The sequence below is a fragment of the Plectropomus leopardus genome, chromosome 9 (assembly GCF_026936395.1).
Source record: "Plectropomus leopardus strain MGB_pleo_1.0 chromosome 9, ASM2693639v1, whole genome shotgun sequence".
Classification (NCBI taxonomy): Eukaryota; Metazoa; Chordata; class Actinopteri; order Perciformes; family Serranidae; genus Plectropomus; species Plectropomus leopardus.
The window spans coordinates 20,274,144-20,294,271 of record NC_142184.1 but is presented as its reverse complement, the minus strand read 5'-3'; the positions used below and the strand labels follow the sequence as shown (position 1 = coordinate 20,294,271).

The window sequence follows — 20,128 nt, the reverse complement described above, 5'->3', positions numbered from 1 at the left end:
TCGCAAGATGGCAACGCCCGTATCTTGGATATTTTAACTTCACGTAAGCATAACGGGCGTAAGTGGGGGCGTGTCATCCATCTTTAACAGTCTATGATCTCTCCATACCAGCAGATGGCAGTTGTCTGTTGTAGTCAAGCGGGAAACCAGAAGACGTCATGATGCCAGTTAGCTAAAGAATAAAGCATAATTACTGTGAGCCAGTGAAAAACAATACAACCCATCCGAAAATGTTTCTGTTAGGAGCTCAATGTTTAAAGAAAAACAATCTAACTACTACAGTCCCCTCTCTGAATCTTTTCACACACTGTAAGCATACCTGTAGCTGCTTCCAGCTCCACACAGGATGCTGATTGGTCCAAACAACTAGTGATGCAGACACAAACACATGACATCCTCTGTACAAGGTAACAAAAGTGGTGGACCAAACAGCCTTGCTGCTGGCATGGCTAAAAAAAGCACAACAAAATCTAAAGTTAACACTACAGTCATCATACATGCTGCTTCAGTACATGACTTTTGAGGACATTATGGCCCAAAAGTCAGTCTGAGAAATTACTAGTACAAGGACAGAGGGTGTAGAGGGATGAGTGTACAGGGGGGAAGGGATGGTCAGACGGAGAAAGGTAGATGAATAGACAGCAGAGAAAGTGTAATTCTTGCTTGGCACAATTTATCATGCCATACCTGACAGCCACCAACCATAAGTCACCAAATAATCACTCTCAATAATTCAGAGGGATCTCTAGTGTCCTCCCTTCCCCTCTGCCTGCCCTTGTAACACATTCCCATAACACGAGGTCAAACCACATGCCCATTGACACTCTTCATAAATGCAGTTTGACCAGACCAGGTTTGACTCGACCGACTGTATCACTGTAGTGCATGACAACAGGTTAGCAGGAGGGGTGTAGGGTAAAAGCCGGACACGTTGATCATTCCTTGCAGTGTTTCTTAGCAATCCTGCATCTCACTGGCTGGACTAAGAGGCTATCACAATTGACATCTCCATGGGAACGTCCCGCTGCATCACTAATACACAATTCACTGCTGTTTCCTTGCATTCCAATAATATCCTCCTTTACTGTGGAGACACTCAAAATCTACGAATGCTGTTTCTGTGCCTCTGAATCTTACATTTCCACCTGGGCAGTTTAATAGAGATAGGACAATCGATCGATGCCAATACTGTCAGCGGATATGACTGTGCAGGATGAAAAGATATCACAGGAAGTGACATTAGCAATACAAATTCTTAATTGCATGACACTGGCCAAAAATTATATGCATGAAAGAAGATTATTAAGATTATTAAGTGCAGAAACTGAGGGACTTGATCATGACTGAAAGAAATTATGAGGCTGATAAATGTATCATCTTTCCAACAGCATGTGTCTTAGTTGGGACAGCTGGTCAGTCCATTCATCCTCGTCATGCTGCTGTCAAAGCCCCGCTGCAGACGAGTGATGACCACCCTTGTCAGACCAAGCGCTGTCTGTCTCCCCCTGAATGATAGAAATGTAGAGTGTGTCTGTAGTGAAGGACGGATCAATTTCTTTCACTCTGTCCTCTACGTCTCCGTGCTTTCTCTTGTCATACCTTGAAAATCACTGTAATCTCTTCTCCCTTGGAATAGAAGATTTGAATGTTTTTTTCCCATCACTATCTGAGTCTTAATCCACACCTTTCATACATCGGTAGGGTTTTCGCTCTGACATCTGTCCCTGCTGTGTGTCACTTCTCGACCTTTTCTCCGCGTGTGTGTCCATCATCTCTTTTGTCTGTGACTGCTGGCTTGGGTGATCATGTGTGCGGCGTGTGTTTATTTCGCAGCGTGGCACAGGAGGGGATCGCCACCGACTTGGGGATGCTCTGAAAATGTCATTGTTTGGTTGTGCTCGGCTTTCTGACGCAGTTTATACAGCAGCGATGATTTTTCCTCCCCAGCGTGGCCTTCTGCTTTGTCTGTCTGGAATCAGGAACGGTAAATAAGTGGTAATGGGAGTGAATGGGAGGGGAAGTCAGCCAACGTCTTTCTGTCATCACTTTGGAAGGTTGCGACCCTAAAGCACCGTGGCACAGAGCTGCTAAATTATTCAGGCTGTGTCTCAAGCCCCGATCTCAGGAGAAGACGGGCCTGTGATTGCTTGGAGCGGACTGACTGACATTTGCACATGAAAATCGCCTCTGTTTCCCCCAAACACCCATTCTGCTCAAAGGAAACATTAGAGGGACCCTGGTTCTGTGTGATGGGGCTCTGGGTTGTGGTGGGTAACTCTGGGTTGAGATGGCTGGCAGAGGACGCTTTGCTTTTTAGATATTTGGCTGAACAATCAGACTCAACTCCTGAAGAAACAAACTCGAAGTAAAGTTCTGCTGTGTAGTGAAACTGCAGTTTAGGGTAAATGAAAATCCTAAAAGTGTCAATATAATGAGCCTAAATGCAGCTTAAAAACTGGAGTGGCAGAACAGGACCTAGGGGACTAGCTGACTCATAAATCATCTTTCTGAGTGGGGTCAAGGGCCATTTGACTGAGACATGAGCAGAAATGTGATTTTAATTATGGGAACATTTTTTCACCAATAATGCAATAATACATTGTGCATATCCCAGCACACTTATTGATTATATGCCAGCATTTTGTGTACATAGAAATTACAGATAGGTATGATTCATGTAAAAAAAGATCCAAAAGGCTATTGAATGCTTTCTCAGTGTGTTGTTTAACATAGCTATATGATGCATCACACTGTACAAGGTTTATTCATGCCACAAGGCCTGCAAAGAGCATAACTATTCTGTAATTGCAAATTGAGGTTAGTTTCATTCTAATTTATTATAATAAATCTTCAGTGGATTGTTAGAAAAACACTCTATACAAACCCAGTTGTTAACTGTTATTTGGCCAATTAAAGCTGGAGAGCTTTTGATTAATCAGACTCCTTTCAGAGTGCAGTTAAAGTGAGCGAGCAGCAGAGAGAGTATGTGTGGAGGGAGGAAAGTGAGAACATCCCTCTGTATGCTGGACCATGTCTCTGAGCTGAAGGCGAGCGGAGCTGGGGTGAGGGGGTGGGGGGAGGTGGGGAGGTGCAAGGGATAACTGGCCCTGCTGGGAGGGGGGGAGGGAAGGAGGAGGAGAACACAGCAAAAGAGAGGGAAGGTGGGAGAGGGGGAGAAGGAGAGGGTGGAGCATCGGACAGATGACAAATTGTGATTAATAAATGTGGTTCAGGACAGCAGTGTGGAGGGTTGTTATTAATAGAGAGAATTAGAGTGGCTGTGCAACTCAATCTGCACACTGTCACTCTGCATCAGGCCCCATAATTAGAGCCTAATGAAACAGCACAGAACCAGGATGTAGACACATCCATGCCTGTGCATTCTGCTTGCAAAGCTACATATACTGTACAGTAAACACACATTCAGGTAAGTCAGGGGGAAAATAATGCATTTCATGTTAGAGTGGAAGAACAACGCGATGCATGGACTAGCAGGCCTGAATAACTTCTTATTCATCTTTGAATTATATTGCCAGAAGTGTGACATAATTTCTATAATGCAGGGCCTCCATTTCTTTTCCTTTTCGCTCCTTGACATGTCCCACAGCAGCCTTATTTTGAAGGGTTAAACCAAACTCTTCATCTACAGTAAATGCAGCAGTGTGGATGTTTTATCCTCAACTGTACTGTTCTCGAAAATTCCCTGGTCTTACACTGGCCCCAGATCACCTCTTTATACTCCTAATGACCTCTAAATTGATTTACAAGAGAGTAATCTCTCACAGTAAAGAATGGGAGCTTGATAGCTGGATTCCTGTCAGTTTTAACTGTGGAAGACGTGAGCTGTGGTCCCCTGGGAGTGACGGCCCTGCGGCAGCTATGCGCCTCTTGGGGACGATATGTCATCATCCCTCAGAGCTGATGCTCAGTATGTGTTGGTCACACTCTCTGCGCTGGTTTGGACTGTGTGACAGTAGCACTATCTCAAAACAAAACACAATATGTCACATAGAAGTTTATGTGATATGTGACATACTGTATATCAATGCGATTGTTCCACCAATTACTGCTTGCAAGAAACATTTGGTTTGCTTTGTGGCATGCGTTTCATAAATTTAAAATAGACTTATTTCAGTGTTGCTGTGAATGACTGAAATGAAGAATTAGCGTGTCTTTAAGAAATGATGCAGACAAACCAGCCATAGCAGAAGAGAAATATATAATGAGTAATGTGGCCATAAATAAGTTCCTGCTCCTCTCTTATTTGTATACAAAGAACAGAAGAGAGAAGAGCTAGAGCTCAAATTATGCAGGCGTGTGCACAAAAGACAGAGATTTATTCTTGGTGTATTATAATATATGAAATTAATTATTGAACAAACTAATTATTCAAACAGCCCAGTACTGATTCTCCTATGGTCGTTTTTTTCTGTTGGGGACAGTTGAGACTGAAGTCAGAGCAAGTGACACGATAAAGCAATTGCACTGAATTAAAAAAGAAAAAAAAGAAAAAGAAGAGACATTTCATCAACATAATGCATAATGTTGAAATTTCAGGTGAGTGTGAATACTAAGGGGAGCAAATCAAGAAGAGAATAGGGAGAGCGGGAGACAGACAGCTGAAAGACATGCGCATATTTCAATATTAATCACCTCAGTAATATTTTAACAGCCTTTAAAAATCCAATCCTGAGCATATTGCCTCTGACTGTTGGCAATGATTATCTGCCCCATGCTGCTTAGGACCTCTGAGCAGTGTTCTAGCAGGCCAGACTGACTGACCCTGCAAACTGGGACTGACACAGCATTTAACTCCCCCTTGCTGTTGCTCAGCTATACCAACATCCCCCGATGGAAACATCACACGCTCTCCAAAATACTCTACCTCGATTTCCCACTAAATCCAACCCATCCTTGGAAACCCACCTGAAAACCTGGTGATTATCCGCCTCTCCATGTCCAGTGGGATCAAGTCAGCTGATCCCTACATGGCCAGACAGTGGTCATCATATCTGAGGAGAGAGAGGTCGAGGAGGTGGTGGTTGATAAAAAGGCTGTCATCAATACTGTATGTAGACCTTATTCCCCTAACTCCCAATGCTTCGGTCATTAAACTTTAAACTCGCAGATTTGCGATTGTGCCTGTCAGACAGGTGACACAAGACTCCAAGGAAATGATGATATGAGCTAAAAAATCTGCCCAAGATGTTTCTGAAATCAGAACTTTTACTCACATGGCATCACATTATTTCCCTACTGCCAATGCAACAGCAAAGAAATTGATACAGGAATACAAAACATGGCCTAATGGTGCAAAAACTCTTTGCACATGTCTGTGTGTGCATGCTTGTGTGTGCACCAGAGTGCAGGCATTGTGTGTGTGAGTTTTTAGGTAAAGAAAAAAGAGCAGCTCAATGTGTGGGGCAGGGTGTCTCACTAATGAGGCTTTATAGCTGTGGGATGCGAGTCACACACACAGACAATGGTCTGGGGAACATTTAGTGTCTCCTCTCCATTCCTCACACATCATGCTGAGGCATCTTTTACTCAGTCACCGTCCTCTGTCCTCCCTTCAGCGGCGCGCGGAAGATTAAAACATCTGCCTTCGTTTTGCAACACTTTGTCAAACATTTTTCTTCCTAAGAGTTTGCCTCTAACAACAGGTGAATGTCAGGCTAACGAGACACAGATGGGAGGCGTCAGTGCAGTGTGCTCCGCGTTTGTGGTAGTTTACAGTGAAGTGCATATTTGATTTTGGCTCAGAAATAATTATTATGAAAATAAAAATGAGGGGGGAAATCAGCAGTGGATGGTAGCTCTCTATAGGTTGCCAATAAACGTCAATATCCATACAGTTGGCTGTGCACTACAGTTTTGTAATAGAGACTAAAGATGCTGGTGTGATGTAAAGAGAGAGAGAGAGAGAGAGAGAGAGAGAGAGAGAGAGAGAGAGAGAGAGAGAGGTCGATCTAACAGGTGTCGACTAGGACTGCCCATGGACCAAACACTGCGATGAGCGATACAGTCACAGCCACTCTGGATGGGAGCGTCAGGTTGCCGTGCGCCCCACATTTAGAAAATTGCGTCAAAAAGTGTTCCAGCGGGTATTTTCTGGGCTTCATTTCTCTGAAGTTAGTGGCAATTAAAATCCATTTTCTACCTGGAAAGAAAAGAGGGGATTAAGCGCTGATTAAGAAACTCTTCATTACTTTCCTGGCATCTCCTGCGCGCCCGTCGGTTCACCGGCTCTCCATTCGGCACTCCAGCGTCCAAAATCCTTCAGTCATTTTTGGTGAGACGCGGAATCTGTACAGATGCACAGATAATTTTATCTTCCAAACATCATTTTTTTGCATCGCAAAGAGCAGATGGTGAGTATTTCTTTGTCTTTTTTCTGCTTCTTTTAACAGTTTTAAATTCAACCAGAGATTTATTCATGGCGCATTGTAGATAATCACACAGTGCATGTAATTTGTATGTGTAAAAATATACAGTAAATGAATATGATAACGTTTTCTAGAAATAAGAAAAGTAGAATCATATTTTTAATAATTTTCTTATGCCTGGAAAACATTACAATCTCAATTTAAAAGAAAGACATTTATCTTTACTTATGTATTTTGTTTTTTACATTATTTGAATTAAAGTAATAATACTACAATGAAATGATGTATATAACTATGGAAAATAAGGATAAATCAATTATTAAATGTATTTTTGTTATTTTTTGCAGACATAGCCAGAGGAGGAATCTATCGAAAGTGTTACTGATTCCCTGAAAACGTTTCCCTTTTAATGTGGACAGTGGAAAAAAGATAGAAGTGAAGAAGTCATAAGATGATTGTGTCAGGAAAAGATCTCTGGTGAACTTTTGTCACTTACAGTCATGGCATTAAGTGAGACATCCACATGAAGTGAGATCCTGTGCTTTGTAAGGAGGGGCTTGAAAGAAGATTTCTTTCTTTGAGAGAAAAACAAAACCAACTGTAAATCATATGTCATCCAGCAAAACAAACAATACCTTCATGCCCCTCTTCAATGAGCTGATTTTGGCACCAGTCCTCCTTCCAGAATACTTCTAATAAGCTCTTCTTCCACAACACCCCTCTCAGTGCCAGTCATGGTTTCTGTCTTATGCTGAAAAATAAACTGGAGGACAACAGAAGAAGTTAAAAAAAGGTGAACCAGACTTTATCATTTAAATTATGGTTTTTGCTGTGTGTCACCACAAATCTGAGAAGTCAAGATTTTTATTTCCTTAAAAAAGGCATTAACTTTCCATCTTTTTAATTTTTGAAATACCTGGTTCCTTGGACATCTTTATCATTTCTGAAGGATCCTCTTAGCCGCTTGTTTCCCTCCTGGCTGTCTTCCATTTTGTGTCCTCTTTCATACTTTGCCCATAGCTGATTTCTTCCCACTCCTCTTCACATCCTTCTACACCTTTTCATATCATACTGGTTTTCTGAGAGGCTTCATCCTGGCCGGCACTATTCCAGCCAAGGGGGAAGAGGACTTCCTGACGCTGGCCGCTTCACGGCTCAGCCGCAGGAAACGCGTCATTGGAGCTGCTGTAGGTGTGGCCATGGTTCTAATACTGTTGGTGGCCATTCCCCTGCTGGTCCACACCACTAAAGGGGGGAACGCCGGAAATGCAGGGAGCCATTATGAAATGCTTGGAAGTTGCAGGATGGTATGTGACCCCTACGCTACGTCTCAGCCCGGCCAGGAGCTGACAGCTGTGTCTCCCCCGCCCCAGGATTACTCTGGGAAGAAGCTGAAGTCTGGTCTTCGTGGGCCTCCGGGGATCCCTGGCCCTCAAGGAGCACGAGGACCCCCTGGAGAGCCCGGTAAACCAGGGCCACAGGGGCCCCCAGGTCCAGGTCCTGGTGGTTATTCTCCTTCGCTCTACACCCCCAAAATTGCCTTTTATGCAGGGCTACGCAAGCAGCACGAGGGGAGCGAAATACTGAAGTTCGATGATGTGGTGACCAATGTAGGTAACTACTATGAGCCCAGCACCGGCAAGTTCACCTGTCCTCTGCCTGGCATCTACTTCTTCACCTACCATGTTCTAATGAGAGGTGGTGATGGGACCAGCATGTGGGCGGACCTGAAGAAGAACGGACTGGTTAGTAACTATGTGTTTGTGAGTATTAGGGTTGCAATGGTATGAGATTTTCACAGTACGATAATTGTCTCAGAAAATATAACGGTTTCAAGGTATTAGGGTATCAGGATATTACAGAATAATTATAATCAGTCAGAATGATAATTACAAGAATCTAAACAGAAGGGTTAGTTTTGGTTGAACAAATGTTTATACATTATAATTAAGACTTGGAACCATTTTTTAAAATTTAAGTATGTTTAAAAAGTCTCCCTTTTGAAAAAAAAAAAAGTTAAAATAAAGGTGAGATTCTCCATACAGTTTTTCCCAACATCTTAGATAAGCAAATGCACATGGTATAGGCTAATAATCTTCAACTTACATATTATGGTATACCTTAAAACCAATATATCGCTGCAACCCTAGTGAGTGTGCATGGAGGCATGTGTACACTAGAGTGTCATGTTTTTTTTGTATGTATGCACACACACGACCATGCGACAAATTTTTTTTGCCCACTGTTGACCATCCTGCATTACCATCGACTCGCATTCACCTCGGCAACATTGAGCTCTTCAGATTCAGAGCACACTCCACTTAGCAGGTGGCAACATGACAGCCAAAGAATGAAATAGCAATCCTTCCCCTCATTAAGAGGAATTCATGCTACACAGTCTAAAATAACAGTTACAGATATTTGCATTCTCACATGTGCTGTGGCTAAATGACAAGTGGCAGAATGCAGCCGCCAAAAGGAACAGTCTAATTAGTAAGTATCACACACAGAGCTTGATTATCGCCTAAACAGAAGTGCAAAAGAGCACAGGAGAAATGTCTGTCAGTACGTGGACCAGTCAGTTTACACCTCAGCTAAATAAATAATGAATGTAAAATTGACAGTCCACTCATCCACTCCCTCATTCCCCAGACACTAATTAAAGACAGAGGGGCTGATGGGGGGAAGAGGAGAGGAGAGGTGGGATAAATCACAGGGATTTCATCAGAGGACTCCAAATTCAGGAAACATTCTTCAAGTTGCTTTTTACATTCATTCATTCATCAAGGACTTCAAATGCAAATGCTCTCTGCTCAGACCTTACTCTAGACATGCGGTGCACCAAGGACTGTTTAAACAAGTGCACATGGGCTAATGCAGGCTCATGCATAGTGTATGGTTTAATTCCACACTTGTAAATAAGGTTGATTTTGAATAGTTTTAGATTTGATTCAGTGAGATGTAAAACTACAATATTCCTCATTAAATCATTTGATTGTACATGCCACAAAGGTGAATATATGTTAGAGGCCACCTGCCCTAATGTCCTATATTGTCATTCAAGTCATCCTAGCCTGCTCCATAATTTATACGTCTTAGATTGGATCCCATGAACACCCGCTATACTTTCCTCTCCTAACCCCTCCCCAGCTTGTTCATTGATTCTCCATTAATTATCTTTTCACTCAACTCAGTCATTTAACCATACCCAGGTCCATCTGACACCCATCAGGTGGCCTCCTGTTAAATAGAGCACTCACCTAACAGGGATCTACCCAAACAGAGCTGCCGGTAGATGGGATTGGAGTGTGTATGAAGTGCTGCAGAATGCCTGATCATGTTTGGAGTTATTGGAGCCCCGAGGCATGTGGGTACTCTAACTGTCAGTCAGTGGCTGTGGTTTACTAAATGGGCACTGTGTCTGACAGACTGCATTCCTGACTGTAGAATCAAACGGCCTGTTTTACCATTGCCGTAGGTGCTGAGGCTTTATTGGATATTTTGTCTGCCCATTGGGTTTGTTTAAATCCCCCCTATCCACAAATTTGTCACTTTTCCTTTCCGCTTGTGTTGTAACTTTTACACCTCAACAGATGAGGTCATTTGTAACTTTGGGTTTGTTAGGCAGCCAGTCCAACAAATTCACGACTCAGAGAGAGTCAGCGAGAGTGAATGAAACACAAGAGACCCGACATGACGTAGAAATGCCGAGATGTCCACTCTGAGACAGTGAAAGGGTGAAAGCAAAACAAGACAAGTGAGTTGATGTGAAGATCAGGGGTGGAGCAGAGGAAGATAGATGACTTAATGGAGGTGTGGAGACAGTGGGCTGGTAGACGAGGCATCAGGGAGGCTGGTGGTGAAGGCCAGGATGAGATCAGGCACGATGACCAATGGACACCCACTCGACACGTCTCGACTTGATAAGTGAGCAAGGGCGGCCAGAGAAAGAGAAAGAGTTGGTTTATAAGTTGTGTTTTGCACCATTTGCAGATAGGGAGTGTTTAAAAACTGAATTAATTAATTCTGGATAGATTTCCCCTTGAAATGTATAAATGTGTCTTTGCTAATGATGTTTAAAAGGCACAGTGTTTTGGCTGTTGAACTCATGTCATGTGACATAAGTGCGGTATAATGCCAGGATCTCGGGAGGATGTGCTGACTGTTGTAGGGCTTCCACAGGATTCCTATAGATCCAATACCTATTACTTTCACTAAATCCCTGCTCTGTAAAGCCCACCTGCTCACACCTCAATCTAACGTTCACAAATCATTGCAGCATGGCAGGGTTTCAGAGTCAGGGGATTTGCGATTGAAGCGGGTCACACTTCAGCAGCTTCCATCCTTGTAATGTGACGGTAATTGACTTACAGTACAATTCCAATGTATGATGTGGATGTTTGCTCAACCAGGGAAATAGATTTGGTTTAAACATTTAGAGGAAACATATGGTCTAGAGGTCCACCACGAGAACATTTTTAGCATTACAATCTTAATTTCCTGCATTCTGGTGAATTTTTAAGGACCAATATGTGCATTTTCTGCATCCATTTATTGTGTAGATGTCTTTAATTTTGTCAAAATAAAAAGCAAGCAAACAGAGGCAGCATAGTTGGGGATAAAGTGGGACTGATAAATTAGGGTCATAATGGGAGGGGGGCCCTCAAAGCTCTCTGAGGCCCTTCTCACACCTTAGAATTGCAAAATGGTCAACACATTTTTGTCCCAACTCATCAAATATTGCCCCGTTCGGTGGTGTATCATACCTCTGCAAAAGGTGCCTTTGTGTGTCAGTGTCTGACGCCAAAATCACTGACCAAGTGCGATATTTGATGAGTTTGAAATAAGAATAGGCTGAAATGGTTTAGTCTGCCCCTGCACTAATATTTATCTCTAAATGCAGAAAAAGCAGAGTGAGTGACTGATTATTCTGCTGGAGCACCAACACACACGATCATGTGTATCGTCACCCCAACAAAGGGAAATCGGGATTTCAAGAAGGAAAAAAAGAAAGAAATTAAAGGGAAAAGAAAGAAAAGTGACTTTGTAAAAAAAGAAATTAAAAAAGTGTATAAGAGAGACATGCATCAAGAGAGGAAGGCCAGTAAGCAGATACTGTTACATGCATAGGGCCCAGAATTTGGTGCTATGCCCCTGGGGCAAAGGTTTTAAATATTGAGAGGAACACATCCACTGTTTCCCACCCAAAATCTACAAGTATGTGCTTAACACTCTTACACCCTATTCACCCCCTGATAAATGCACAGTTAGGACACAGAAGGCACACAATGCCAAATTTGATAATCCACTTTGGGAGGATTATTGTTATGATACTTGATTGAATATTGATTATGCCTTGCTCAAAATTTATAGTTATGAATTCACTTCTCATTTGTGCCACTGCAATTATAAACACATTTAATCACCACATTCCTAAATTGCTGTCAAGAATCTATTAGTTGTTTGTTGCTTAATATTCCATCTTGGTAGTTAATGTTATTAAGACAGTCTATGCTAATGCTGTCATGCCTTATGTTGTGAAGGCTGGTAGCACGTCATGCGTACCTTCTCAACAGAACTTCTCCCTTTCCTCTCATTAACTGGTATGCAAGCTGTCCACCTGCTCCTTTATATTACCATAGTGCACTTCTGTATATACTGTCTTTATAACATTTTCTTAATACAATGTGTGATGTAGACAAATAGATACTGGCTCGGCTCCCATTTAATCTCTCCCTTGTTTTTTCACCTGTCATAGACTCTTTTAATAGCTCAGTTAAAGGTCAAGCTATTTCACACACAGTAGTGTTAAAATGTCATCACTCACTGTAATGACCAGTACCTGTATTAACTTCTCTAGTACAGAGACAAAGATATGCTACAGGTGAAATTATTGTCCTCGGAGCAAGGGCAAGAAAGTGAGTGGAATTTGCAGTATGAAGAAAAGTTTAATGTCGTCTTTTTTTCTACGTAAAAATTCTAAATAAAATATCAAAATCTAAAACAAGTCGATTCCTTTTACACTGTGAGGTTTAACCATTATAGTGCAGCAGACTACAGACTGTTAATACTGAATGGCAGGTAATACAATCTAAGGTACGGTTCAATGCCACTGTCGCTTGTCGCCATGTAATCCCCGGGCTCCCTAAGGAGAGGGAAAACCTTTTCAATAAATATTCTATTTCCACAACATCGTCCAGCCCACCCGCCCCCAACCCTCCTGCCATGTGCCGGAGTCCCTTAGGTAAGTTTAACAGCTACTTTTCTATTGTCTCCGCTCTAAGAGGTCAGTATATCACAGTGAATGAATCCTGTCACTTTTATTACCAGTGGAGCACAGGCCCACAGATAAAAACAAGACTTCATATACCCCCACATCTCACCGGCCTCACAAAATAGCCTCGCTTGATCAGTCTGTTACTCTAGGCCCCCTCCCTCCCCTTTCCTCAACCCCTTGGCCCTTGGTTTTTGTTTTTTTCTCACCCCTCTCCCTTCTTTTTGTCTATCCTTGTCTGTCTTCAGTACCGCGGCTCCACTTGTATAGAAAATGACACTGCAGCTGCTCCCCACACCGCCACACTGCCACACCCCCTCCCTACTCCTTCCTCCTTGCCTGTGGCCCCCTCTGCTCCCAGGCGTGTTTACTGGAGGCCCTATAATGAAAAGGCTAGGCAGAGACAGAGACTGCCACAGGCAAACCCCGGGGGCCCCTGCCTCACGGCTCACAACCCTTCCAGCTCCAGGATCAGCACAGTGTGCTGCCTGGTTCACACGGATCAGCCCATGTCCTCAAGCCGTATCCATCTCCTCTTGTCGGCTGCCTGTCCTAATCCCACCATGGCTCCCTCATGTCTCGCTGTTTGGCATCTGCATTAATGGATGGCTTGCATTATTCCTTCACAGGCAAGAACATCAGCCAGAGCCTATTCATATATCAGATATTGGCAAAATGATCTCTACACTGACTGATGAATATGATTCTGTTGTACAGTATTCAACCACACTTTCATGCATTAAGTCATGAGAGTGTGAGAAGGCCTGAGGGGGGAAAAGATCTCCCTACATCTCCCTCTGTTACACTGCTTGGTCAAAATAATGAGCACGATGACATATGCCTTGTGTCGATAGAAGTCTCAACAACAGCATCGCTGTCAGCTGCAGCCAAAGATGCAAATGTGTTATTGGCTGTCACTGCACATGTCAAGCAGAACAACAATATAACCTTTACAGATGACAATGGATTGGTGTCGTTATTTGAGAGATGGTCTTAGGGGGGCCGCAGAAAGAGTAGATTATGTTCAGTGTTTAATTACACTAATTGGGCAGCCTGGGTATCACAAGACTATCCAAAAGTATAAAAAAAAAATATGGCTCTAATACAAATGAATGCTTGATGTTGCGGCACCTTAAAAGTATTGCAAGGGAAATTATTTTCTTATATGAATTTTGATTTTCTGCTGAAAAACATAAATGGAACAAGGGCATAAACACAAACAAACATAAAGGATGTCAGATTACATAAGACTATTTGTATCTCTCTATCTGCACCACATTTTCATGAAGGGATCAAATAATTCAAAAGTAGTTACCTTGTTAGTTTGTCAGCCTCTTAACCACATCACAATGTAATATATTGTTTTTGTTTTTATCTTGTGCTGCTGCCTATCTTTGCCCCTTGAAAAAGAGATTTTAAATCTCAATCCTGACCGAATAAACCTTAAATTAATTAAATACAGAGACAAGGTTGTTTTTGACCATTTTGTTGCTCTAGGCCACATTACCATTGGTGCCTTGCAGTGCTCTGAACTTAATGATGTTTTAGTTGCAATCAATTTCATTTCTCCTCAGTCATATATTTTATGTACTAATTTAGAAGTATATAAACATGATTTCAGATAGGGACACAATGAGCATATCTACCGGCTTTATACAATATTCACATTACAAAACCTACTATTTAAGTGAATTGCACATGATTGTATTGATTGAGGTTTGTGGTTCGTGCTGCATGTCTATCACTTCTCCCCATTGCAGACAGGCTTTGTCATATCTAGACAGACTGAGAAACAGGTAATAAAGTATCTGATTTTCACTTCATCATTGTTTTCCCCGCTGAGACAATGTTTGTTTCAAATCTATTTTGGTTTAACTTTCCTATTTGATGTGGCTACAGTGCACATTTATCCTACATTAAAATGGGGAAAGCTGACTAGCTCTGCAGTGAGAAATATTTTTGTCAGATCCCCTTTATGCTGCCTTTGCCTAAAACACCCCCATGGACAACAGAATCTGAAATCTCAAGAAACAAGACTGTTGTTGTGTAATAATAGCTATAGTCAGTTTACTGTGTGGCTGTTGAGCTGTGATGCCTCAGGAGATCGCCTCCTCTGCACCCTTAATCAATCTGGTTTAGACTGGACAGTGACATAACCACTGGTCACCAACATGCTGTATGCAACATCCATGACCTGCATTCACTCTAAGATAGTGTCCAGGTAATTGAACCCAACTCCAGGGTTGATAGATTGTGAACAATGGGTTCAAAAAGGAGGGGGAGGGGGAGGGGGAGGAGGAGAGTGGTGGGGGGCAAAATGGATAGGTGCACTAGGGGAAAAGAGCATTTTTTTTTCTTTGTTACAGTAATTCAAGCTCTGTTGCTCCGAGATTGACTGTTTTCAAATTGATGCATGCACGTTGGGGAGAAAGAGGCCCCAGTGATGGGGATGACATGATGGTAGTTGAGTTGCAGATCATATTCTGTGGCTGTCATGGAGATGTGCGTGGCTTGTCTGGCTGCTGACACAGATTGAGTGCTCCCATCGTTGACGGACACTGAGCCAGACACAAGGCCACTGATGGCTGACATATGTCTGATGATTGGAGCTGCTATACCAGAATTATTGATACATCCTGCTTAAGAGGTTTTTAGGAATGCAGCCTAGTGTATGATTATTCTCCTCTATATTTGTGAAAATGTTTGAGAGGTTTTTTATGTAATATTTGCACAAGAATCTTAAAGGGTTGTACAGCAAAAATGATTTTTGATCACACTAACAAAATTGTTCTTCATCAGATTATACGCAAGCGGAATATTTTCAAAGACCTTTATATTACTGTTCAATTGAAGCCAGATACATACATGCCATTAAAGAGATTCTTCAGATTTTCTGAAGTGGTGTTGTATGGGATACTTAATCTAAACAATCTACTGCTGTGGACAGGTCAGCAACAAAACTAATTTTAGCCATCTAAAAAAATAAATATCAGTTTCAGTGTATGTTATGCTCACAATATTTTCATGGCTTTACCTTAATGTCAGGCAGTGATTTCCAATGGTATGAATGCAATGAATTGTTATATCACTCTTTTCAAGACTCCATTGAGAAAAACAGCAATTTATTATTTTTAAGTAACTAAACAACAGAAGCTGCTGATCTACCGCTGCCACTAATAGTTATTTTGTTTGTGCTATTGTGTGATTTTGACATTTAAAGGGTTAGTTCAGATTCACCAAAGTCACACAATAACACAAACTAACTGACTAAAGCAGCTGTAGACCAGCAGCTCCTGTGTTCAGGGAGCCTAAATTACTGTTTTTGTCGATAGAGTTTGGTGGCCCTGACAGAAGCCATTAATTTTTCCTGTCAGGGTGGGCTGTCTGATGGAACGTTCAGTAGTGAAAATACTCTCAATATGGCGTACACTTAAACTAATACCGACTTTTTATTTTTTTTAGGTGGGAATTTTTTAGATTGCTAATATACATTTTGGGGCAAACCTCTGTCCACAGCAGAACAATACTTAGCTTTTGTGTTGGACTTTAGGCTACTTATCCAAACTGGGGGCGTGCCAACTGAAATACACTGTGTATAATATACTAAATATGGATAAGTACCCCATACAACCCCACTTCAAAAAAATCTGAACTATCCTCTTAATCTTCTGAAACCTGGAGCAGCATAACTTTTTCTGCTGCTTTATGACACCTTTCACAAGTTTTTAAACATTTGAACCCTGCACAAATTGGTGTGATTTCTTTCAAAAACATAATGAGCAACTTGGTAAGAAATATTCCACAAATTGCAAGAAATTAGTAGAATTCGAGGATTTTTTTCAAGCTAAGGAAAAAATGTCTAGGGAAAAATATCTATGGAAAAAAAGCTAGGTGGATATATATATATAGATAGACAGATAGACAGATAGATAGATAGATAGATAGATAGATAGATAGATAGATAGATAGATAGATAGATAGATAGATAGATAGATAGATAGATAGATAGATAGATAGATAGATAGATAGATAGATAGATAGATAGATAGATAGACAGATAGATAGATAGATAGATAGATTTAATTATTTTTTTATTTTTTTCAAAGATTACTTTTTGTGGCTTTTATGCCTTTAACTGATAGGAAAGTTTAAGTGTGATGGGGGGGCAACATGCAGCAAAGGGCTGAAGCTGAAATCAAACCCACAGCCGCTGTGGCGAGTACAAAACCTCTGTACATGAGGCACCTGCTCTATCCACTGAGTTACAGAATGTTACAGAATTACATAATTTTTAAGCACTTTTCAATTAGTCTTGCTTGCTTTTTTACTTTCTTTTTATTTATCTATTTTAAATTTTTTCAGGATTTTTTTTGTACATTTTACTGATTTCTTGCAAATTTCTGGGTCTATTCTTCTTTTGTTGCTCATTGCCTTCTTCCCATATTTTTGAAAGAAATCAAGCCAATTTGCTCAGGTTTCAAAAGGTTAAATAATGCAGTGATACTATATGTTGTCAGGGCGATGTGTTGCTTATGAGATCAAAATAATAATAATAATAATAATAAAATAGGCAAACCCCATTTCCTCTACATCCGTAACTCAATCTAGGCATGTGTATTTAAATGTCCACTATGAGTAAACCCAATTAAATGTGTTAACAAACAAGTAAAGATCCACTGCTGCTGGGTCAATAAGACCAAACTCGCACGCGGCATGCAAATGTGAAACTGTCTGGCTTCGGCATTGCCACTCAATATCATGCATATTGAGCCGGCCCAGGATCATAAGCAACAGGTCAATAGCTGGTACGGATAGTGATGGTGTTTCTCGGCTGATCTAGTTTCCCCAAAGACAACCTGTTGTCCCCAGTGAGTCCCCTTATCTCCACAACCCAATCAGATCTCAATCCTCGGTCCCTTTACCCTGAGCCTGAGTCACAGCCGGTCAATAACAGGCAGAGTGGCTGTGTTCTCAGTCCACCTGTGCGGTCACAGGTCACAGTCTGTTTATCCAGCAGAAATGCAAATGTGATGTCATACTCACGTTGTCTCATTTGAGGGCTATTGATAATTGATCACGACCCACCCTGGAAGAAACAGAAAGAGATAAAGGAATGAGTTCCCAGAGCTGTTGAGTAAGTGGCGGTGACATTTGCAAGTGTTTGCTCAGTTTTGTCCATGTGCTAATTGTCAATGCATGTGTCCTCTGTGGGTGACAGGTAAGAGCCAGCGCCATCGCTCAGGACGCTGATCAGAATTACGACTATGCCTCCAACAGTGTGATCCTGCATTTGGACGTGGGTGATGAGGTGTGTGTGCAGCTGGACGGAGGGAAGGTCCACGGAGGGAACACAAACAAGTACAGCACTTTCTCCGGCTTCCTCATCTACCCAGACTGAATCTTATCCTCAACCACGGAGGGTGGACACCAACACCCCCCCCCACACACACACACACACACACACATACACACAAACACACATTTACACAGACATATACGTATGCAAATTAATGCACATACACAGACATGCACACACACGATGCCTGCATGTACACACAAAAATACACACACACAAATGCAAGCAAACACATACAGACATCCTGAGATTACAACAGACTACAGAAGCGTGGATGGAGTGAAAATCAGAGATAAGTGGAATTAAGCCGAGCTGTGTGATTTTGAGCCAATCATCACGAGCACCTGCAACTATTGTCGCCTTTTGTGCAAATATGAAAATCAGAAGATGTACAGTATGGGTGCACATAACAATTGCACGTTGTGGCTCTGAAATATCTAAAATACTTTAATGTGTTCCATATTAACTGACATTGTGAGAATATAACAAACACTATCAGTCTAATTGTGTTTGCAACAATGGTGTTGAGGGTGCCATTAATCAAGGTGTTGAAGTAAACACACAGCTGCTGTACTCCCGTCTTCACCTTATACATTTCTGCTCTCCATTCCAGTGACCTCTGATCTAATGGCCTGCCTATATTTTGCAACCCCTCATTGTAAAAAAAAAATTCCCCCCAAAGTGAATTACACCAGTTGAAATTAAACCCCTGTTGTGATTCCCCCTGCATCAGGGCCGTACTGATTAAAACAAGGCCATCTGAATAAACACAGATGTTTGACCTTTCTTTCCTGTTTCCATCATGACGCAGGACATCACATAGCGAGATCAAACAAAACAAGGCAACATGTTTTATGGATGGCACTTGTGTGTGATGAAGTTTTAATTGCCAAGTGCATTATTGACAATATTGTGTATGTGTGTGTATGTGTGTGTGTGTGTGTGTGTGGGTGTGTGGGTGTGGGTATGAGTGGATCTATAGATACTGTAATATAATGAGGCAGTGAAAAGTAACAGCTGCAGTGTTTTACTTACATTAAATGTTGTACAATACATGACAGGCACGTTACTGTAATTACACTGCCATACCTACTTAGTACTTTATTTTTAAGGGACCCTGTTAAAGTATCATCATATGTATAAACAGTAATCCTGAGATGGGCTATCTGGTATGTTGGCTGAGTAGACAGTTGCTATTAAAGTATCTATACCTACCTTGTGTGTGTTCTTGCATGTTGTTTTGGCGTGGTGGAGGTCTGGGCTCAATAAAGGCACATTCGTTCTGCAGTCATAAACACACGCAGACCCTTGTTCAGTTTTATTTGGAGTGACCACTTGGACTGACTGAATTGGATATATTACGTGGCTGTGTGGACTTACAGCTGAGATCGAAGCAACTGTGGTTGACCAACAGCCACTGCCTGCTATGACATGGATTTCCAATATGTCTTAAGACACTGTCTAAGACACAAACATTAATACCATTATATTGATCTCTGCTTATAATACACCCAGGATCTACAAAACCAGCCAGTGTATACATTTTAAATGTAACAATATAGTGATCAATTGTACAAACCAAATTGGTTCAGGGTTTAATAGGATTTTCCAAAATTTTAAACCAACATCATTTGTTTCAGAGAGCACCAATAACAAAAAAATACACCCAGTGAATTTGTCAAATCGTTCTTTAATAATATAAGACATTTCTTTCAATTTATTTATAAATCTACAGTGATTTCATGCAGTGGTGGTGGAAGTATTCAGATCCTGAACTAAGTAAAACTACAAATACCACATTGTACAATTTCACTGTTACTAGTTAAAGTCCTGCATTGAAAATGTTATTTTTGTACTATTCTAGTTAATAGATTTTATTTGCCTCAGTGCAATCTCCAGGGCAGTTAGTGGCCAACGTTGCTTATATGTTTTATTGGTGTTATTCATCTTTAATGCTGGCTTTCCTTTTTAGTTTTGAATTCCATAAAGTTGCCTGATATTATTTGCCTAAATACTGCGTTGCTTTAAATTCGAGTTCAACTTAATAACTTTCTTTTGAAAAGCACTTTATAAATAAAGTTTATTATTGTTATTGTTATTATTCAAATAAAA

The 20,128-nt window shown here is 41.3% G+C and overlaps 1 protein-coding gene across 1 annotated transcript; it reads left to right on the top strand.

Annotated features, from left to right (window-relative positions):
* Positions 1 to 7,471: 7,471 nt before the first annotated feature.
* On the top strand, positions 7,472 to 19,856 carry c1ql4a (complement C1q like 4a). Its single transcript, XM_042492282.2, has 2 exons — positions 7,472 to 8,131; positions 17,879 to 19,856. The coding sequence occupies exons 1-2, from the start codon at positions 7,586 to 7,588 to the stop codon at positions 18,056 to 18,058; spliced, it is 726 nt and encodes a 241-aa protein (XP_042348216.1). The 5' UTR covers positions 7,472 to 7,585; the 3' UTR covers positions 18,059 to 19,856.
* Positions 19,857 to 20,128: the final 272 nt, after the last annotated feature.